The sequence below is a fragment of the Pholcus phalangioides genome, unplaced genomic scaffold (assembly GCF_987345545.1).
Source record: "Pholcus phalangioides strain wild (caught in Gottingen) unplaced genomic scaffold, Ppha-v1.0 ptg000039l_1, whole genome shotgun sequence".
Lineage (NCBI taxonomy): Eukaryota > Metazoa > Arthropoda > Arachnida > Araneae > Pholcidae > Pholcus > Pholcus phalangioides.
Genome location: NW_028301625.1, coordinates 9,554,341 through 9,578,840, shown reverse-complemented (window position 1 = coordinate 9,578,840; position 24,500 = coordinate 9,554,341). Strand labels below are relative to the sequence as shown.

The following is a 24,500-nucleotide window of genomic DNA, read 5'->3' as shown; positions in this document are numbered from 1 at the left end:
CGCCTTTAACTGAAGTGAATTAGCATAATCAGAAAAATATGTTACAGCATGACAGAACCTAATACAGGGTGGTTATAAGCAAACTGACACTACTCAGACGTATGTAACGTTGACGCTGATGGAGGTATTTTTATGAAACTTGGTATATAGGATATATGGCTATAAAAAAAAAAAAGAGATTCAATAAAAAATAGTTCCAATTTTTGACCACCAGGGGGAAAGTGGAGCTTTTTATAACATTATCTTTTTCCCATGGTCCAAATAACGTATATACCAAGTTCCAAAATAACCTCAACGGGTGCTACACAGGTCGGAGTATATATAGTGACAGTATAATTAAGCTGAGTAGAGCCACTTTAAATATACTGGCATATTCCGACCTATGTAGCGCCCGTTATGGTGGACGCATTTCATTGAAACGTGGTATATAGATTATTTGGGCCATGGGTAAAAAAGATAACTGCGTCAAGAAAAGAGCAACTTTTCCACTTGGTGGTCAAAGATTGAACTATTTTTTATATCTTTCTTTTCCTTCATGGTCCATATACCCCATATACCAAGTTTCACCAAAACACCTCCATTAGAATATTCATTACATACGTCTGAGTAGTGCGAGTTTATTTATAACCACCCTGTATATATCATAATAAGTCAGACATCCTTATTCGCATCCAAACAAGGTTATTTCCTGAAACAAAAACCTCTTTCGAAAAAAAGGGAAGCAGATTACCTTAAAAAGTAAAACACAAAATACTGTTATCCAAGGGACACTATGTACGGCAATTTAAGGGAAAAAACATCTCTTGAAGACCCCAAACACATACGCAAAAAAAAAGGCCATGCATAGCCTAGCGCATGAAGACTGATAACACCAAAAGAAGAGCAAAGTAAACAGTACAATAATAAAATCTCCGAACAAGAAATGCAGCTCCGAAAATAATGCTTTTGTTGCTGGAGGTACTGTTGCTTTACCCCAATGCCCACAAAAGAAAACGAGAGGTGAACAGCTTTCTATCTTGAGTCTCAAAGCAGCAAGACATTCACCGTATCAGGATAAAAGCAAAAAAGGATCGAACCAATTCTATTAAGAACCCTTTCGAATTTGTTTTTTTTTTATGTATATTTGATTTGCTTTTATTTCCTGTTTCATATGAAACTCTTAGAAAATACTTCTAAAGATTTTCGTATCCAGATTTCTTGATCGAATAATGAAAACAAGGGCTGTGTGTGTGAAATCCTATAACCATTCTCGAATTGAACTGCAAACGATTCCGTCCGCAGACATGTTCAAAACTGTTTTTCATTAAGGTATTCGACTTGTCACTTTTTTTTTTTTTATAAAATAGTTCTTGAGTGAACGTTAATAAAATTTTTTTTCATAGGAAGTCTCAGAATGGTGAAAACAATAATAAATTTTGTACCACCTATGTCATTTTCTATGAAGATGTCAAATTTCAAAGGAAATTTTATGTAATATTCGAAAAATGATTGCAAAAAACTCTACGAATGAAATGTTTTGTTATTTTCACAGTATAGCTTTGTTATTTAAGCTAGCAATGATGCACATTGTAAACTAAAATTTAAAGGATTATATGATATGCTCATAAGTTACACCGAAATCTGTTGATGTGCGGGTGAAATTTCATTCTACATATCATGTGTATAAAAAACACTGTAATTAAACAAATACATGTGATAGACCTTAGAGTTTTAGATCATAATCTTAACAATAAAAAACAAAATATCATACTAAAATTTTATAACGGTATAATCGATGGATTTTTATAAATTTTTCAAACTCAAGTGGAATGCCAAAAATAGCATTCTTCGTGAAACTCATTTGAAGTTTTTATTCACGGATTGCTTCTATGTAAAAACGCAACACTAAAAGAAAAGGGACTTCGGTTCTAAGCGTCATATAAACAAGAGGTATACTATAGTATACCTACTCACAGTATACCGTGAAAGGTGTATTAATTGAATTTTTTTGTGACATTATAAAATGTATTATACGAGCACACATACAAGTATGTAAAACATACTGTAAATATGCATAGAACGTCACATGTTATGTTTTGATATAGACACAAGTTGTTGTATCCAAAATAAAAATTTATCATTTATTTGAGTTGAAATTAGTTTTATAAGTCCTTTGAGGGTCGTGTAGTGTGTGTGTGTGTCTATGTCCCTGTTTGTGTGTTAGGTGGAGAACAAAGTTCTTGCCAGAAATGATAGGTGGCGATAGACAAGCTGCGGTAGTCGTGTTTACAGTGTAATTTGCATAATCGCAATTATTTTGAGAACGTTAAAGCGTGCTCTAGTAGTACGCAAAATTTCGTTAGTTTTCTGGAACTTTTAGGTGTAATACGGAACGCGTAAAGTGTCTGTTGAAAAATCTAAAATTTGTCACATCATTTGGTTCCCCTGAAAATCCAAACTTAGTGCTTTCAGGACTGCAACCGCGATGAACCTTATCTTAGCGAAACACACAGTAACCAGTGCCACAACAGTCGGATACTGGTTCTATTATGGGCATTCCCCTCGACAAATGCAGCTGGAAATTGCCCAGGGCGAGGGCAAAAAAGGTCGCCAGATGCACACGACACACAAGAAGGTTATATTGTCTATCTGGTGGGATCATCATGGATTAATTTTCCATGACTTCCTTCCGAAAAGTTACTTCTTGCTTTTTGCCTTTTTTCTGTATCCTTTTTTTCCAAACAATAAATTTCTGGTAAGAACACTGTTCCTCCACCTAATCTATATACCTAATTTTATTTTCGTATTTTTTGTAGCGGTTTCAGCTGTCAATTTTGTGTTATGTATTCTGTCAAAAAAAGATCTGTTTTAGAATTACGCGATAAATTGGGCTCTCATAGAAAAACAAATAAAACTCCATATTTTGATCCAAAATGACATCATAAACGTAGTAGGATACCTTAAGATCCATGGAAAAACAAGACAATCAACAATAAAACTAATTAAAAATATATTAATTACATAATAGATAGAACTAATTTTATTCTTAACCAATAATCTGAGTCGTATCTCGTTCCCATCAAATAAAACAAGTGTTAAGCAGTAAATTTAGGGTAATTTATACCGAGGATCTATTATTATAGAAACGTGATTATGTTAACGTAAAAGAAATGGTTATCCTAAATATTAGTTACATTAAGATATTTCGTGAACTTAAACCAAATTATGTCTCAATATTATATTACAAAAAACAATTATGAATTAAATCAGAATATTAACTGATACAATGTATGTATCCAAATTAATTAACATTGAAATATAATACCCAATGACATCCCGGAAGTTATCTGTAGTTTTAGTACTTTTGCTACATATAAATGTTGCAAAAATACGGTTACAAAAAAAAGGAGGAAACTATAAAATACTTTATGAATTTAATAAATAATAGAAAAATGATGAAATAAATTGAGTAGAATCGAACATCATTGAGGGAGAGCTTCGGCGAACGAGCAAATCATTCCAGCCTCAGCGGCAATAATGTTAGTCGTATCTCTTTCGTATCAAATAAAATAAGTGTTTAGCAGTACATTTACGGTAATTTAAACCGATAATCAATTATTATACAATTATTTTAGAAACGTACGGGACGATTTAAACGTAAAAGAATTGATTAAAGTAAATAATTATCCTTAATATTAATTACAGTATGATATTTCGTGAACACTGTAATCCTATTACAGTCATCCCTCGGTGTTTGCGGGGGGTTACGTTGCGTTGCTCACCTCGAATACGGAAAATCCGCGAATAACGTTGGTGTATTACACTATAAAAATTTTGTAAAAGCTCTTTGATAAAACTTGAAAAATGAAGCCAATAGGCTTATTGATTTTTTTTCCAAGTAAAAAATCTTTTATTAGACTTTTATAGTGTAATCCCGGCCAAACAGAAACATCAGCTTCTAAGTAAAAGCTGTCTGGATTTAGGGCTATACTGTAGCAAGTAATGAGGATCCAGGGCTACAATGTAGCAGGTAATGTAGGTTCTTCAGCAACGACTGACAGAATTTCAAGTTCTTTTCTCTTGATAATATCTGATTGTAGATTCATTGATGCCGTAATAACGGGAAACCACAGCAATGAAGCTAACTGTTTTGTCAATATTTCGAATTTTTTTTCAAGTTGTTCACTTTCGGGAACACTTTGGAAACACGTCCAGAAGCACTAAAAGAACCTTTAGGGCCGTATTCACCGACATGGTTTAAACTGTAGTCACAATGTTTTGATAAGAGATCGACACGGATTGGTTAAATTCTTGTTTTTAACCAATCTATGTTGATCTCTTATCCAAAAATTGTGACTACAGTTTAAACCATGTCCTTGAATACGGCCCTAAGAGAACGGGATTTTAAAACGTATAATTAACAAATATAGTTGTATATTTTATTTCGATGCGAGATTTGGCACTGCAACGGTGTTTTCCAGAAAACTGGGAAAGGGACCGCCGATATGAAATCCTCGAATACCGAGGGCTGTGACTGTATGTCCCAATATTCTATTACGGAAAAAAATTATGAATTAAATCAAAATATTAATGGATACAATGTAAATATCCAAATTAATCAACATCGAAATATAATATCCAATGATATCCCGAAAGCTATCTGTAGTGTTTAGTACTTTTACTATACATAAATGTTGCAAAAAATACTGTACCAAAAGAAAAGGAGGAAACTATAAAATACTGTATCAGAATAAAATGAGGAAATAAATAAATTGAATAGAAGCGGGAGTTAACTCCATTCGCATTGAGAGAGAGAAAGAGACAGAGAAGCTTCAGCGAATGCCTTTCATATTTCAAGCTCTACTCCTTCCCAAACGAGCAAATTATTCCAGCCTCAGAGGGAACCAATTTCTCAAAAGCGATTTCCAAAGAAAATAAAGTAATGAAGAAGAGAAAAACAAGTCTTTAATCCAGTTCTTTCTAAAAAGGAATCTCGAAAACGTTAGGAAAACTCTTGAATACTATGGCTGAAGGAAAATCGTCGAAATTTCTCTTCATGTCGGATCTTAACGATCCAAGAAACGTTCCTTGCACGTTCTCTCTCTCTTTTTTTTTATTATTATCCCGTTTCGGTAAAGGAAAACGTTATCTAAACACAACGGTATATTCTTATTCATTTATCGATGTTGGAAAAAAATGAATTCTTCAACCGAAAAGTGGAGGTTCTGCCCCATATTGCCGTGGAATAATATGCGACTGTTTTATCTGGAGCTCTTGGTGAGTTATGTCGTGAATTTCAATAATGAATTGGTGTTTCTGAACAAGTGCTGTCATATCTCTTTCAGACCCCTGCATGCAATAATGAGCGAGTTGCTTTTTCTCAATGTAGAAAATCCTTTTAACCTCAGGAAGCAAAGCTCTGACTTAACCCTTTCAGCAGATCAGAACATTCATTTTATGGAATTTTCAAGATGTTTTTGCATTTTTGATACTCAAAAAATACATTGAGAACACAAATGTCAGCAAATATTTATTTTTTCCTCAAATTTTCAAATTTTGTTAAGAAGAAATAATTAATTTCGTTCAAGTTTTTTCAACCAATATATTCATCTTCACATACAGAATTTTATTGCTAAATTTTATGTAATAAATCACTTTTCCCGGAGGAAATTTCTCTTAGAAACCATCTTAAAAAACCCCCTGAAAGTTCAACTTCAAGTGCTGCCTTCCGATAAAAACCCACAAAGTTCATATTCGCCATATTTATAACTCAAAACTTAAATCAGTCACTCAAATAAGTCAGGTCTTAACTCCCTGAGGTTGAAATATTTTTTTTAATGTGAGAAAAAGCAACCGCCACATTTGTGTGCATAAAGGGTCTGAAAGAGCTAAAGGACTGTATTAGTTTTGAGTTAGAAATGTAGTGATAAAAACTTTGGAGAGCAACTTATCAAGGGGCAAAACTTAACGTTGAACTTTCAGGGGTTCTTTTAAAATGACTTCAGGTAAGAAAGCCTCCGGGAAAAGTGTTATTTATTACATGAAATTTAGCAATAATATTTTTGAAAAAATTGTATGTGAAGATGAATATACCTTACATCATCTTGAAGGAAAAATGTTTGCACGAAGTGAATTCTTTCTCCATAAAAAATAAAAATTTGAAAAAAAAACATGAATAAAGATTTGATAAAATTTTTAATGCGTTTTCTCAGTATCAAACAAGTAAAAACATTGAAAATTCCAGAAAAATAAATGCTCGAGTCACATTTGAAAGTATACTCATATTGAAATTTGGTTGTTTTTTATGTGTAACGCAAATCGTTATATAAACATTAATTATAAATCGTATTAAGAGATGGTATGTTTTCGGCCCGAAATATACTGAGAAATTGAATTTTCTGGATGTTATGTCGAAACTAATATTTGGAAAGAAAAGTGATTTGTTTTCTCCGAGAATCGAACCCGGCTCCCCTTTCATACCGGGCAAGTGCGCTAACCAATACACCAGAGACACACTTTTGTGGTTAAGGGAGGCTGCCATGTCTCCGCTTCCCGCTACTAATGCGTGTTGTAAAGAAAAGTGTGTCTGGTATATTGGTTATAGCGCACGTTTTTGTGCCTTGAATGCCGCGGTACTGACATGGTGAAATTATGTTGTTATCATCGGCTTTGTCTTTGGAATTACTAACAAAGGGTACCAATTTTTTCTATTTCTTATGTCTAAAACTGATAGAATTTACATTTACATATAGAATATACATTTGTGTAACATATTCATTGACTTGGTAAAAGTTTGGTCACTTAATTATGAATTTTATTTGTGTAACATATACATAATGCATGAAAATATTTTGACTATAGTTCGTGTCAAGTTAACTTTGCACTAAAGGGGAAGCTACTAGAGAACCGCATCACACGTTGCTATGACAACGAAAGCCTTTCAACCAATGTATCGATGTGCGGTCACCGTAAGGTATGGCTGATTATCGGCAATCTCACTGAGAAAAATATTTTTTTACGTATAATGGTAACCAATATTTTTTCTAATTTAAAAAATTTAAACGAATAAAGATAAGTTCAGAACGATAATTTTCTCAGTATTTTTTTAAAATCATTCAAAAAATTAATTAAAATATTCTGCATAAATGATCATCGTAAGCCTCCCATACATGGGAACTATATTTTTCGGCGAAGGAATACACTTTCTACCTTTCTGTGAACTACAAAGTTAACCTGAAACGAATTATAGGTACGACACTGCTTTTATCAGAACAGGGGGACTTATAAATATATAGAGAAATAAATTTTCTGTCCAAACTTCATCTCGGCACTAATATGTAGAAAATATCGAATGTGCAAATTTTCAATTTTTTTAATCGGCTTATACTGGATGGATTAATTTGGATACTTTATTTTTCTATCTAAATTTTGCATGAAACACACTAATGTGTATCCTTATTGAAACACAGGTAACAAAAAAATTTAGGAAAATAACTTCCATATCATGGGAATAACTTCCACAGTAACATGGGTAGAATAAACATTCAAATGTCATTTCCCACGTGTTTTTTTTTTGACGTGAATACTACGTCTTTCAAATCATCTGACGATACTCGACGCATTCGCAAAAAGTTGCGTAACAAACTACTTTAAACACTTGTATCTCCGAAATTATTCAGAAAATATCAATGAGTTTGATGTATTCAGGTAGATCGTGGTAAGACATCCAACGACATCACTCCGGCTCTAACATCTCTCCCGGTCTGGGCATCAGGCTTGCGGCCCGCTTTCGTAACGAAATTGTTTTACGATATATCTCGAGGGAATCGCAACACAAATAGACGACATTGGTATCGTCTGTTAGCTATTCCAGAGACCAGTCCAATGATATGAACATCATTATGTCAGTACACCTGAATCACGCGATTCAAGTTGCAAAGAACGTATTCATGTGAAAACTTTCGACCGTGTCAATGACACAGACTAACCCAATTTTTTTTTTCCAAGGACATAGCACGTTCTTGCTTCTACATCAGGGGGACGATATCTTATATCATATGGTTAATGAGTTATTTGACTGAAGCGGACTGAAGTTTTCATCCCGTATGTATAAAGAAAAGAAACCACATACCTTGCTGTTCAGAGAGATTTATGTGTTGTGTGTGGATACTCTCCAGAACTCTCTTCAGAAAATGCTATTATATTCACGCTTATTATAGAACCAAGTAGGTTTCGATTATACAATGGAGATTATATAGGGTGTAGGAAAAAAAAATTGTGAAAAATGATCTAAACTTTCAAGTTTAAGAATAGGGAGAAAACTCGTTTTTTCAGCGTTACAATCGTCAAAAGCACGGACTGAATAATAAAAATATGCAGAGTGAAAGTCCATTAAATCGAAAAAGTGTATCTACATACGTACATTCAATACTACCCCCGTGTAAAAAAAAAATATCAAAATATACGGAAAAAAAAGGTGTAGGTGTAAAAAATGATCTTTTTCTGGAAATACTTCTAAGACGAAAAAAATTTTTTTTTTTAAAAACGGAACGACAAAGGGGATTTCCAATGTTCAAGTGGAATACAGTGTGGAATATCAGATAGTTCTTCGGGGATTTCTCTCACAAAATTTTCTTAGCAGTAGATGTAGCTGTGCATACACTATCATGAGATATCGATAGCATTTGGGGTTCTATTTTTTCCCCTCAATTTCCTATTATTTTTTTATTTTTTTTTTAATCCTTGAGATTTCCGACATTTTTATTCATTTAAATGGTATTGCTTCTTGCAGGAAATTTCTGATGCACGAGATATTCAAAAAACGTTTTTCTCCGCCGAAATGATATTCTCTTAAGTAATGGACAAATTTTGCCAATCTTCATTCATCTTTCGTTGGTTCTTGATGTACTTTTATTTTTCGAGGAATATTTTATTTACGTGGAAATGTAACGAAGTGAAGGAAAAATAGATTTTTTTTATAATAAGATGAATACATAATATTGAATATGGAATGATGAGGGTATTTACGAAATAAATACATCGGCGCTTTCTTTGAAATGCTTAAAAGGATTTTTTTTCAAAGGAATGTATTTTTTTTTGGACGTTTCCGATATTTTATGAAAATAAGGACTTTCCTTAATACGAGTATATAAATTAAGGGTTATTGGTTTGACTTGAAGTATAAACACTTCTTTCATTCAACAACGTATATGATACGGTAAATGTGATAAATCCGGTTATTATGTATAATAATAATAATAATGTGTATAATTTATTATGCATAATAACAAATTATACATAAATAATAATATGATTAGTTAATAATAATACTGTTAATTAATAATAATACGGTTAATTATTAATAATGCGGTTAATTATTAATAATGCGGTTAATTATTAATAATGCGGTTAATTATTAATAATGCGGTTAATTATTAATAATGCGGTTAATTATTAATAATGCGGTTATTATGTATAATTTATCACTTTTACCGGCAGTTATGCATAGTACCCAAGCGTCGTTGGTTAATTTGATGAATTTCTCTAAATTAATCACTTTTAGCAACGTATGCATAATACCCAAGTGTCGCGTCGTTGGTAAACATGATAAATCGTAGCGTATCATATACATGATGACTCATACGTGTATTGTATCATTATATCGGGGTACGATCGTATGATACAACTTTTGCGACTTGACTTTTCATCATCATATCGGGGTCCGAGTACATCCATCACACATACTAGGCTCATTTGGAATTTTTTTGCGATAAACTCCAAGTATTTATGAAATTCACCAACGACGCTTGGGTATCAGCCGTAATTGCCGGAATAAGTTATAAATTTATCAAAGTTACCAAAACGATAGGTAAGTATGCATAATAACCGAACATATATCATTTGAAAAATTAAGGTAGTTAGCTGTTAGCTCATACATCACTCTCGAAACCTAGCTCTAAGCTTCCTCTTGATTTATATTGCATCATACATCAAACTCGATTATAACTTATGTTATTGATACTATCGGCTGATTACCACAGAGAAACATGTTAATATACCTTGCTTATGGCGTCGATGAAAACACAACGACCTCGGATATAATGTCACATTTTTTGTTGCTACAGCCTACGTTTATGAGAACAAAATTTCACGGAATATTAGATGTAGTTAGAAACAAATTTCTTTGTATTTTAGTAGAAACATAAAAATCCGTGTGAAACTGATACAGTGAAACCATCACGAAACATAAATTTTTTTTTACAACTATTAATTATTTAACGTCAAATTATAATTCCCTTGTATCTGCAAACCAGTCTGCATTTTTTTATTTTAGGAAACCTGGTGTCCGCGATATTTTCCTGGAAACTCCTAGAAACAGTAGCTGGAATTCATCTTACTTCTTTGTCTTTTCTTCCTAAGGGTCCTACTTTCCGTTTCCAAAACGGCGTAAGGTCACTTTACCAAACTATTTTCTCTGAGGATTTAGGACCATGTCCTCTGAATCTCCGTTGAAAAATGAATGTGATGCATCATTCCTTACTCTTGTCCTCAGTGCACCCATATAATATACAGTTCGTCTTACAGATCTATCAAAAGTTTAGATAATACACTTTTCATGAAATAACAACAAAAATACGGCAAGTGAAATTAGTACCTTTTGATGGATAATACCTGAAGCATTGCTACATTTAAAAAAATTTTACGAAAGAAGAAAGAACATTCAGAATATTTATAGTATCGAAAATACAAAGAATGGCTGTCTCAAAAGTTTAGAGAATATACATACAAAAATTAGTCTTTTAATAGCTAATAGATTTTTCATTTTTTCTAACAACCTCAAACGCACATTATCCTCCATGGATCTAATTAACTTCTGTAGGGTTTCAACATCAAAACTGCGCCACGCTTCCCCGATGGAGCTCTTCAAGTCATCACTGAACTGCATTTCAAACACATTCATCGTCAGTATGCCCCATACATTCCTAATAGGATTCAAGTCAGGACTCACTGATGACCAGTCTGAAACCGATGCATTTTCGCGATTACGGAACATTTTTTGTGACAGCAGATTTTTGAATGCACAAGGTATAATGTTGAAATGTCAAGTTTGATCCTTCTAAATATTTTCCAATCAGGATTTCCTTTAAAGATAACAGTTTTGAGAAGACAAATTTCAAAAGTTAAGAAAGCCTGACCATTAGAAGCAAATGCTGACCATACCATTATCAAAGCTCCACCTTACTGTCTGCTTAAAACATGCGTCTGAACATGCGAGTTACATTTTTTTTTCTCACAAACTGCGAAGTTTTCCGTAAACCGTAAATATGGTAACAAGCTATTTGTCTCCATAAAACATGATTTCGTTCCCATTTCTGTTGAAATTTTCACTTCAGAATTTTTTCTAATTTCATTCACGGTCATTTTTTATGTTAACACTAGAACCGCGGCACTTTCGGTATACCTAGAACCGCGGACTGGGTCAAATTGACCCAGACTGGAAAAAACAGTGTTTCATAGCGAAAACACAGGAATTTATTTTCGATTCCTGGGGTTTTTCCCCCTACTCTTATTCAATGTTGTTCAATTGCATATTCATAATGGAAAATCATATTTGTTTATGAATATAAAATGAGCTTCGAAATTAGCTAAAAAAATGATGCAATTCAGTAAAAATATGATTTAGTATATTTTTTATTTATATTTCATTATTTACTCTATTCAGTCCAAAAACATTTTTCAGTTATCCCATAATATGACAAAGATGTAAAATAAGCACGTAAAATTAAGTATGAGAAAGTCTATAATACGATTCTGTCAAATAAGTATTGATTTCTTACTGATAAGTGTAATTTATGATTATTGAGCAATTTTTTGTTCATTATTCTTGCACATTCATCGCATGTTGAAATTGTACAGCCCATGCAAAAATTAACAGTTTTGATTCCACATTTTTATATTACCTGACATCAGACTCGTTTATTTTTATTTATTACTCTTATTATTATTATTTTGCTCGCTCACGAAGAGTTACATGATCAAGAGCACATGAACGTTTCCTTTTGCGCAAAGGCAACGCGTATGATGAACTTCAATAAGAATTTAGACGAACTGCTTTCGTAGTTCTGGCCTTCTGTACTGCTCTATACAAAATACAGGAATATTTTTATAGTGAGATCCAGGATGTAGTAGAAAACGTCTATAATGCCCCGAATATTTTCTGCGCATTTGATCGCTACAACAACGATCGTTGCACTTTTGAATTGTAGTGTGAAATAGTTTGTGTGTGGGGAAGCTTTTTGTGACTACTACTGCCAATATCGACTGCCAGATGAAGCGTGCTGAATAATGAAAAGCTTATATCGTTCTTTCCTTGATAAATTCTCATTGTGGCATCATTGTTCCATACAACTGTTGTTTCACTATCTTTATTGCGTCAGATAATATTGCTCTTCGATTTCGTCTCGCCGTCTCTACTAAGCTCGTATTTTTTGGCTTTTAGCATTTGAGCCAACTTCGGTGTACTGAAAAAAGTGTCAGTTGAAGCATTTCTGCCCTTGCTCTCAAATGGCTTGATCAGTTGCATCACTATGTGCTCTGAAAGAGAGATTCGTTGGACACGGATACTTCCCAAGATTTGGAAATCCATTCAAAACGTATTTGGTGCAAGCCATAATTTTATTATTTTTCTGTGACATCGTTTGCCTCCAGAAATTTCAACTACACGTTTTTTCTGGAGTTAAACTTTTACACTCCCAAAATCTTTATTGAGTCCCGTCAGAATTCCAGGTATTCAAGTTTACAAAGGGGGAAAAAAATATTTAACTCTACTTGTGTGTGTGTGTCGTTTTCAATTCCTCCATTGAAAAAAAAATAATTTGCTCTGACAATGAATTGGCTTTGACCTTGAAAGACCTTTATTTTTCACTATCTTCATTTAGAAATACTTTTTAGAAAGGGTAACACTTCCAAGAAAATTCTACACCCCATTTTCCTATAGAATAGTACGTTGGGTCAAAATGACCCAAACCGCGGTTCTAGGTATAAGTGCTTATAACTCAGAAACACGAAATGTGAAGATAATAAAATTTTCGTGAATTATTATTCATATGATATCATGAAAAGTCACGAAATTCGTTTAACATCTGCTAATAATTTTTCGAGATAAATGAAAACGAAGTTTGATTTGGGTCAAATTGACCCACTCCGCGGTTCTAGTGTTAAAGCTAATCTTCCAAAAATGGTTTTGTTTTTACGTAAACACGTACAATTTTTTACAAACCTTCCAATAGATTTTACTTTTAACTGTTATGCTATCACGTCTCTAGTACGTCATATAGACGCAATCTTCGAAATTTGCATTTAATAGGAAGTTTTTCTAAACTTTTGAGACAGCTATTTTTCAAAATTTTGAGTTTAAAAAATCCAAAACTTATTTTCCTCGACAATGACCGAAGTTTGAAATAGCTTTTTGCATTCTGATCACAAGCAAAAGAAATTAAATCATAATTTCAAACGGTATCCATGGTGCAGTTAAAAATCTATAGTGTCTAAACTTTCCAGACAGAATTGTATAATACTAAAGAAACGCCATACTTTTGCTAGCGTAACGTTCACAATACGCATTTTTAGAAGTTATTTGCTCAAGGTAAAAACATTATTGAATTAAGTAATGTCTTGAAAAACTTTTGCAAACTTGAATATTAATCCAAGTGCCGCTTTCTTTATTGTTCAAGCTGCATTGTATGAGATGGCTGTAACTGCCGTTTCGTGGTAGCAACTGCTGCTAGAGTGTTATTTACATATATAACAAGTCTGATTTATTTATGGAATTTTTCAACAGCTCACTCTCGAAACTTCGAATCTAGGGGCTTTTCAATCTATCTGAAAGCATTACAGTAAATGGGAAGTTCATATTCGGCTTATTAGTTAAAAAAAAAGTAACTCAACTATGTTTCGTTCGGGGTCATTGAAGTATTACGTCAGCATCAATATGGCGGGAGTTTCCGATTTGCTGACTTTTGATGACGGGGGAGGGGGGTTGGATGATCTTACGTCACCAACCACCCTTTATAAAAACATTAAATATCCTGAATGACATCTTAATTGGTGTGCCAAAAACGAGAGATACCTTACGTTATTTTTTGGTCACCTGAACTAACATTCTCCCTATTGATAGGTCTCCTACATTTTTGATCATTTGATCATTTTTGTCGCACGACGGTCATTTTCTGCACACGAGGGCTAATTAGACCGGGACCTACAAATTATTGCCGATTTCGAACGGCAGGCTTGTTTCTTATACTCATCGAGAGGTTGGTACGCTAATCCCTCGATGGGGGCCCCCTGCGGTAGCAATTTTTTGCTGCGGTCAAGTCGCCGTTTTTGTTGTACTCCTGTTAGGAAATTTTTCTGACAAATACGAACCGGGTATCGAACTCGCGACACCTCTAAACATCCTTTGGTACTTAAGGCGAACATCTTATCGACCGGGCTACCGCACCCCATAGGTCTCCTACAGAGCTACTTTAGTGATCTCTATATGTTTCGCTGATCCAAGTGATATGGAAATGCGTCTGGGCCGCTTAAGTGCTCCAAAAGTGTGCCACATGCCATTCAAGGGATCCCTAAATTTGCCACGGATCGCTTGAGTGTTCTGGAACTGTGTCACGAGCCACTTAAGTGATCTGCGAATGTGCCACAGGCCTACTTGAGTGATCTGAAAATGTGCCACGGGACGCTTAAATGCTCTGTAATTGTGCCATGGGTCACTTAAGTCATCTGTAAAAATGTTCCACCTAGTTCATTTTTACAAAATTAGGTTAGGAAACATCAGATAACCCCAGGACCTCACTTGGTCCGCGGGCCTAGGGTTTAGAATGTATGACTTAGACGGTGGGTCGCAATGAATTCAAATAGCACTGAAATTAACAGAAGTTGATTATAATAACCTATAAAGGTATTCCCTTCCGCAATTTTGAAATGTTTTTAAAAATATTTTTTGCATTAAAAATTAATTTTTAATCGTCTGGGGGAGATCCAAGCCCCCATTACCGCGTGTACGTCTCTGTTCCCACAAGTATGCGTTAGGAGGTAGGGACAGAGAGTGCTCACGAAATTTTGCTGACAAGGGGAAAGTCAAAAATGGCTAAAATCTCGCTGACGTTATACTTGAACGGCCCCTTCTGAGATAAAAGCAATATACGGTTAGAATTAGTCATAATATATGAAAAAAATATAGATAATATATGAAAAAAATATAGATAATATATGAAAAAAATATAGATAATATATGAAAAAAATATATATAATATATATTTTTGACAGAAGATATTCATATATCATATTAGTTTTCCCAGCTATTTTCCCAACGGACTAAGCATTTATATTAATTGGTTAAGATCAAACTAAATATCATTTTGCGTTATGTATTTTAGTTCAGAAATTTCTGTGGATGCGACGCCGTATTTCAATTCTATCATTGAGATACGGGATGCCTATTATTAATTTAGTAATATATTTTTCTTCGTATGGTTCTTTGTACGTTAAAAAAAACCGGAATTTCTCTTAGTGCGGATTATACAGGGTGTCCTGTAAGTCCTAGTTCAGTCTCATCAACTGTTAGTTGTCGAGATATGGTTCCAATTTAAAAATATTCAAACTATGCTCGGAAATTATCGAGCTTTTTACCTAGCCATTAACTTTCTCTATTAATGACACGGAAAGTTCCAATATTTTATTTACTCAAAGGCATTAAAATGTAATAAATTAAGCCACAATCATCAATTTACACAATACTAGGTATTTAAGCTGTACCAGTTTTGAAAGTCAAAATACTGTGTAACAAAATAAAAAATCTAAATGTTTATATGATCCCCTGGCCCTCTAACTTACAATTGTTTTGGTTTCCTATGAGCCCAACAAACAAAATTCCGTGTTTCTAAATGCAACATTTTCTCTGAGGTACTGGAATTAAAAAAAAATTGGATAAAATTTAAAAACAGCATTAACGAGGTGGAAAAATGCGTTGTACATTAGTTTATGCTGCTCTTCCGCAACTTTTTTTCCAATTTTTGAATCCAAGTATCTGAGCGAATATTGTACTTAGAAACGTGGGATTTTATATTTTGTTGGGCTCAGAAGAGATAGGGCGACAACATTCTGATTGGTAGTTAGAAAACGGGGGACCGTATAAACATTTTTTTTTTTTCAATTTGTGACATACTGCATTTTCACTCTCAAAACCGATACTGGGTAATATCTGAACTCATTTTCAGCATTGTTTTAAATTGAAACCATACCTCTACGACGAACGGTTGATGAGCTATAGGCCGAATTAAGACTTACAGGACACCCTGTATACCACTGCTCCTTATCTGCAGTTGATTTTTAAAGGTTAGAAAGAAGACATTTTTTTTCCTGCAAAAACGTGAGGGGAAAACCCCTTAAAATTTAATTATTGATGAACGATATTGTCGCATGCGGATTATATGCAGGAAATTTCAGTAACTATCCCCAGTCAATTATTGCTCAGGGAACTTGGTATTAATATTGATTTTACCTAACTTTTCACTTTTCCCATTAATTACGAAAAGTTAAAATACTTTATTTACCTGAAAAAAAAACATTAACATATAATCACAATCATCAATTTACACAATACAAGATATTTAAATCAAGAAATGTTATAAAAAATACAGTAGAGAAATCATTCTGTACTCGCCTTTTCTTTATTTATGTACCACGATAGATCTGGTGTGGTTCTTGATTCTCCTGAATAGCACAATATGGTTACATTTTCACCGATTGAAACTTGGCTTCGATCTGGCTTAAATTGAAGAATCGGTCCTTTTGGTGGAACTGAAAAACGAACTGCCATTTATAAGAACATACTAAAACTATTAGTTGGAGTAGAGATTCCCATACGGTGTGTCACAGTTTCTTAGAACGCATTGATCAGCGAAATGTCCCATGAGCAATCTCCAACTGTTAGGTAGCCCTTATGTGTTATACTGTGTAATAAAGATTCTGAGTATAACTTTTTGATTTCTCCTATGTTGATGATACCTTTAACATGATGAAATACACTGGTGTAAGAAATTAAGAGAATTTGCAGACCTGGTCGATTATCTCTAGAACTACTGTACCGATTTTGATGAAATTTGATGTGTACATACATTGATACAATACAAAACAAATAACCATTCAATAATCGTAATACGCCCGCATGATCGTGCGTAACACTCGTTGGAGTCGGAAGGTATGAAACAGTGGTTGCAGAATATACAAAAAAATGGGTTAATAGATGGGTTAATAGGGGGGGTATGGTCCCTTCTTACAGATATACAGGTCTCGCAGCGTGATTTCATACTTGAAATAAGGCAGTTTATCATTTCCTGTGGCAATTGGCCCCACTCGTTCAGCAACGCTGTTTCCATTCCCTGGATGGTTCCCAGAGGGGGGTTGCGAGTTGCAATTGCCCTCCCCAGAGCGTCCCAGACATGCTCTATAGGGTTAAGGTCTGGAGATCTGGCTGGCCAATCCATCCGGCGAATATCCTCACTCTCTAGAAAATCGTCGGGCAGAAGAGCTCTATGTGGCCTCGCGTTATCGTCCATTAAAATGAACTCAAGGCCAACTGCACCCCTGAAAAGGCGAACATGGGCTCCAAGACGTCATCCGTATACCTCACACCAGTCACAGTGCTTCTTTCAAAGACATGGAGAGGTGTGCGGCCATCCAACATGATGCCTGCCCAGACCATCAAACCTCCTCCGCCATAATGGTCGATTTCGCGGACATTGGAGGGTAGGTAGCGGGTCCCTGGTTCTCTCCATATGAACGTACGGCGAGAATCGGTGCTTAGGCTGAACCGGGACTCATCAGTGAAGAGAACGGTCGCCCATTGATCCATACTCCAATCTCTATGCTGTCTGCACCATGATAAACGGATTCTCCTGTCCGTAGAAGTGAGCGGGACGCGCAGGTCTTCTTGCAAACAACCCTCTCTCATGAAGTCTTTTGGAAGCAGTCACCCTTGATACACGGGTTCCTGTGGCTGCAGACAAGTCACGAGAGAGCTGAAAAGCTGTAGCACTCCTGTTACGCCTCGCTATAATCGACAAATGGCGATCTTCTCTGGCCGTCGTGGCTCTTGGACGACCTTGCCCAGGCTTTCCCTCGATGGATCCGGTATCCTGGAACTGTTTCCATAAGTTACACACGACGCTGGGCGTTACAAATCTGGACTTGAGATTGGCCTGCTTCTAGCCTCCCCACAATTCGCCACCTCATTCCATCATCTAAACGTTGGTGGTTACTCATTTTTACTGTTAAAATTTGAAATTAACCGATTGCTGCAAAATAACACCAAGAAATTCGCCGAGGTGTGCTAGCGAACGAAATGCGTCTTAACTTACGCGCGCTTATAAAGCCTGTTTCTCTACTGACTCCGCCTACACACACATGTACGCTTACGTATTTGACGTACAAGATTTGCATTTTTGTCTAGAAGCAGTGGTTTTACATTCAGTTCAGTTCTTTTCATGAAATTCGATAAAATATACAAATTCTCTTAATTTATTTCACCAGTGTAGAAACACCGTTAAAAACACTATTTAACCATTGATTTATTTCAATTTTTTTACACATGCTCTTGATTGCTTGTGCTATTCTGTGCTGGTATGAAGTTTCAATTCCTCCTAATTGAAGTCCTAAATTTTTGTGAAATTTCAAAAAAATGCATTAAAAACAGCTTGCGTGCATGATAAAATACTTTCAATGTAATTGAATAAAAATATTGATTCCAAATAAAGGAAACGGTTCAGTTCATGAAATGAAGCGAAATGTTGAGATTTCAATTTCTATCGCCTCACGGTCATTTTCTGCACACGAGGGCTAATTAGACTGGGTCCCACCATTTATTGCCATTCCAAACGGCAGCCTTTTTTATATTCACCGAGAGGTTGGTGTTTTAATCCCTCGGTGTGGGACTCTGAGGTAGCAATATTTTTCTGTGGTCACGCCGCCTTTTATGTCGTACCCCTGTGTCAGGAACGTTTTTCCCAAGCACGAATCGGGTATCGAACTCGTGACACCTCTGAACATCCTTTGGTAATTTAGGTGAGTATATTATCTATGCGAAGTTTTTAATAGCTGGCTAATACGTAGGTTTTTAATAGCTGGCTAATACGTAGGTTTTTAATAGCTGGCTAATACGTAGGTTTTTAATAGCTGGCTAATACGTAGGTTTTTAATAGCTGGCTGATGAGAGGGTTTTTAATAACTGGCTGGTGCGAAGATATATTTAGGAGAGAGAAAAAAATTGAACAGTTGAGTCCCCTCTTACTTACCGGTTGATCACCTTAGACCACTAGACTAAAAAGGCAACGAATATCTCAATCTTTGCTCATGTGTATTTTAAATAAGGCCGCGTACGTGGGCGGTCGGACATAATTCAGGCCAAAGCTCACAACTGCCACCAGATGGCGACTTATCCGAGAATGATATCACTCTCCTCTATCTACAGTCGAGTATCTATCTGGGCTACCACGCCCCAGTTTCATTCGAAACATTTTTTTCATTCACCGTGAAAAATCACTGTCTCATTTCATCTAGTTATTTATATTGTTTAAAGTAATCTAAGGATCTCTCTCCTAATATTGTTTAAGGATTTCTCTTTGTCAGGAGATGAAAAAATACCTGGATAATTTTTTTTATCGGCCTTGATCCAGTTAGCAATATAAAAACGTTTAGAAAAACTAATTAAAGCCAGCGACGGCGGATTTTATCGGATAAAAACAAATAACAAGGAAAATCAATAGAAATGACTTCCTGGAAAATAACATAATTATTGAATTCCAAGTATTTAAGAGAAAATGTGTTTTTTTTTCACTCCTTCTTTATTTGAAGATTTCAAAAACGTCTAAAATAATTGCAATAATCTCAGGGAAAAGTTATTTTTTTGAGTGATATACAATCTTAAAAAATAATACAAAACTTTTAATTGACTGATTCCAGGGAAGGATATTTCTCTAGGAATTGATGTACACGTGATCCAATAATCAAGAATGGTACTTATAGAATTATTAATAATTGGTATTATATTAATATTTATAGTAATGTGTAGTTAGATTTTTTATAATTATGTTTTTAAGATTCCAAATTCTATATATATTTATTAATGCGATATGTCATTAAACATACATGAACATTATAAGTTTAATTTTCAATTACCTTGTTCCGTATTTCTTGAAATGGAAGGTATGGGTGGAAATGCCACTCTTTCCTTAACTGAAAATTGAAATATACACGTGTGATTTTCAAGTTTTTTTTATAAAATCAATTTCGAATTATAGTCGTTATTGGCGATTCATTTAATGCAGTGTATGTGTGTGTGTGTTTCATTAAATTACTTAATTTAACATAATTTATAAAAATATTAATAACCTTGTTCAACTTGTGTACAGAATGATTATAAATTCATGACACAAACTTTAAGAGGTGATATAAGACCCCCTGAACAAGTATTTTTGGACATAAATGTGCTGCCGAATCGTAGTACCAAAGACGGTAGAGGGTGTTTTTAGAGGACGCTCAACAGAACTTCAACAAAAAGAAATGTCACATTTTTCAGATGAATTTGCTGCGATATGTGATATCAACCATTCGGGATTGGAGTTTGAATTTTATTGGTGCAAGAGCTACGATGGTTATGATGCGCCAAACAATGATCAAGCGGTATAATGACTTGTGGTAGAATTTGCGTTACCCAGGTTGCACAATGAGAAGGCCTACCACATTATAATACCCTGCACCCTCGAATGGTTGCTTGCTCTTATTGCAGCAAATCCGTCAGAAAAATATGATAATTGCTTTTGGTGAAGTATTATTGTTAATCCTGTTAAAACATTCTACACCGCCTTTGCTATTGCGATTCGACCGCACATTCAGTGGCCAAAAATGGTTGTTTAGGGGAGTCTTATATCACCTTTTAAAGTTTGTTCCATTGAGAATCACCCTGTATAGTGGAACATCGATCAAGAAATGTACATTTTATAAAGACATAGAATTTATTTTAATTATAGAAAATAGAATCTAATATAGTATCTAATATAACTAGTTTAGTTCAATGCTGGAGCTCTGTTTCACAGTATCAAATATGTTGGTTTCTGCATTCCTCGTATAAGTGGAATCGACTGGTAAGTTGAATGTGACTTTCTCGATTGGGTAGAAATTGAATGACATTCATTCAAAATTTTAACGCATCGGTCTTTCTATAACTTATACATAACTGGATATATCTAAACTCGAAATGATTCCCCATTTTTAGATGAACTCAAAGAAGCAGTAATGTTGTTGACGTGAAAATTGAAGGACACTTATTGGAGTATTGGACTTTTCGAAAGTGAAGTCGTATAAGATGATGTTGAAAGGTAGCCAGACGGCAAGTATCCTGATATCGTCTAAAATTTTCAGTGATTTCAAAGTGAATATACTGGTATTTCCTTCATGAAACAAAATTAATATATATCTTTCATTAAAGACAAACAATATTTCAACACTTCTCTGTTACACAGTCTGAAGATTTAATAACATTAAATACAAACGAAGCAATTTTGAGACAAAAAAAACAAATTCAACGTCAACTATTTTGGTTTCCCAAAATGGACTGACGACGTTTAAAATGGGATAGCAACAAAAAGGTGACATATTAAAATATTAAGTCATTCCTGCGGAATGTAAATGTTGTGAAGTCGGGATTTTTCTTCAGTTCGCTTTTTTTAGCAGTACACATTTTCACCAACAGGTGACTCTGCAACGGCTTGTTTCTGGATGTGAAGCATACCTGGAGGCCAGTAGGACCATGTGTAAGCGCCCGAGTGGCGCAGTGGTACGATGCTCGTCTACAATGTTAAGGTTGCCATCAAAGTCCGTGAGTTCGGATCCGGGCATAGAACGTCGGAAACAACTTCTTTACCTACCGAGCCTAGGGCGACCGCCGATGGATGGAGTTTCCACCGGTTGGGAATAGCGTATCGTAGAGCGATATATATGATCGGAGCTGGTGTGTGGTAGGGTTAATGCAGTGGAGATCCGTTTGGGAGTTTGTCAGTGGAGAAGTGTGTAACGATTCCAGTATTAGCAAAGTGCGTAACGATTCCAGTATTAGCAAAGTGCGAAAATGATGTATTCTTTGGAGCAAAAAAGAAATATTTATTGTTTTAGAACACCACCACCAATGGAGTGAGTACAACAGCGACAACAAAATGCCTCCAGAGGAAATTTAGCGCAGCGAGCGGTCCACATTCGAATTATACAATGGTTCGAGGAATTTAAAGGAACCGTTAATGTTGCAGATGATTTTGCGGGCAGCGTTGAACGGCCACATATCCGAAAGGATCGGTCCGCAAATCTGCAGCTGCATGCTCATTAAGTAAGACGCCAACACACAGAAAAAAAATACTCCGAACTTCTATCGAAATATTTCCATACGAACTCGAAACACAGCTTCTGGTGGTTTCAACCACTTCTAGTAGTTTCGAGACATAAGCGACGGATTTTTGATAATGAAGTGTTGCAATCGATCGACAATGGCAACATTGACGCAAATCGATTATGGTTTCCGATGAAGCATATTTTCATCCACACGGTTTCGTAAATATACAGAATTAGCGGATTTGGGGAACGGCAAATCCTCATGCATGCGTTCCACGATCTCTGTGTATTCATAAAAAATTAATTATTGTACGGACAACTTTATGCAGCCGAGACATCATTGGGCCCATTTTTCTACTGGATACAGTGATTTCGTGTCGTTGCATAAAAATCTTGCAGGAATTGGTGGTTATCCGTAATGGCTTGGATGAATCACCTGAAAAAATTTGGTTCATGCAAGATGGTGCACGACCTCATTCGATGACCGGACTGAAAAATTTCCTCCATTTTCCTGGAGTAAATTAGATTGCACTGGATTGCCTTGCACTGCCCCAACGGAAGGGGTAAGGGTATGGATTGGCCACCGTATACGCCAGATTCAAATCCATGCGATTTCTTCTTCTGGGGCCACTGCAAGGACGCAGTTTACCAACGAAACCCTACTACGATTGCAGACCTTGTGCAGATCGTCCTTGATGAATGTGAAACCATTTCAATAAAGACTTCAGAGGATGTACTTCAATTAAGACGTGGTAGCAGAGGATGGTGAGCGATGGTGAGGATCTGATTTCCAGAAGGCATTAGTCGGGTCCAACATGGTAAGTTCTTGAAGGGTTTACATGAGATTGGAATTGGAGGCAACTTGTTGAATTGGATAGAATCGTGGTTGCGTGATAGGTCACAACGGGTTATGGTGAAAGGATAATTTTCTGATTGGACAGGTGCCAATCTTCCTTGGAGTCCCTCAAGGAAGTGTCCTTGGTTCTATTCTTTTTCCAATTTTTATAGGTAAACTCGATCAGGGTATTCTGAACAAATTCGCAGATGACGTGAAGCATATATAGGGGTAGTCGGGAATCAAAGCGAAAGGGAAAGCTTCCAGACGAACTTGCGTATGATTGCAGCATGGGTTAACGATTGGAGCATGACCTTTAGCGTTTTGACTGACTTTATGTGTATTTCATGTGCTGAAAACGAATATGGCATTAGTTTTCGCCCATCAGCTCTTGTTGCGAGATATGAAAACAGTGTTATTCCCGTTAACACATTAAATTAGGCTTACGGTATAGTCGTTAAATTGAAGAAAAAATTGCTTAATTAATTTTTATCATTTCAATTGATTGAAAAATACATAGCAATACTCCTGTCAATCTTAATACCTTAATTACAAATCAGAAATGAAAAAAAAAACCAGATAAAAACACAACAGGAAATGTTTTTTTTTCCACTCCAAAAGCTTCTTTTGTTTGGAATTCTTAAGTGAACTTTGTTAACGCTGTCTCTTTACAGATTCCAACAGTAATCTACCATCATATGAGTATCCCATCTGCTCTGGTATCGGCCTTCCATTGCTTTTATGTGTTGGTGAAATCGTTCACCTTGTATCACACTAAGTATCACTTAGATTTTCGGGTAAATGGTCCAAGTGGCTGTGCTAGTAATCAAGTAATGAACCTTTATGCCCATATCACAACCAAGGTCTCTAACTAGTTCAACATAGTTTTCAGCCTTGTGGTTGCCAAGAAATTTCTTAACAACAAGGATAAATGAGAGATCCACACTGTCTCATTCATGGAATCTACAAAATGAGGATCATTTATGAGCTGTCTGATTTGAGGACCACCAAAACTTCCAGCTTTAAGTTTTTCTGTACTTATTCCCTGCGTTTTTGTCCATGCAAAGCAACGACTGTCCGGTGATCAAGAGCTTTCATGAACTGTTCCATTAACCCTAGCTTTATACACAACGGAAGTGAGATAATTCTGTCCCGCCTGGCAAACGGGTCACGAACGACATTTTTTTCTCCAACAACCATGTTCTCTCTCGTAGGCCACTTTTTTTTCTTATCCAGTGGTATTGTTAGGCTC

At 35.3% G+C, this 24,500-nt stretch overlaps 1 protein-coding gene across 1 annotated transcript in view; it reads right to left on the bottom strand.

Annotated features, from left to right (window-relative positions):
• LOC149065552 (uncharacterized) overlaps positions 1–24,500 on the bottom strand; it is a 203,294-nt gene that overhangs the window by 9,853 nt on the left and 168,941 nt on the right. Inside the window, exons 6-7 of the mRNA XM_089253897.1 lie at positions 20,212–20,268; positions 16,700–16,836 (exon numbers count right to left, since the gene is read on the bottom strand). Of these exons, the coding sequence (XP_089110023.1) occupies positions 16,700–16,836; positions 20,212–20,268 (194 nt within the window). The remainder of the gene's footprint in view (positions 1–16,699; positions 16,837–20,211; positions 20,269–24,500) is intronic.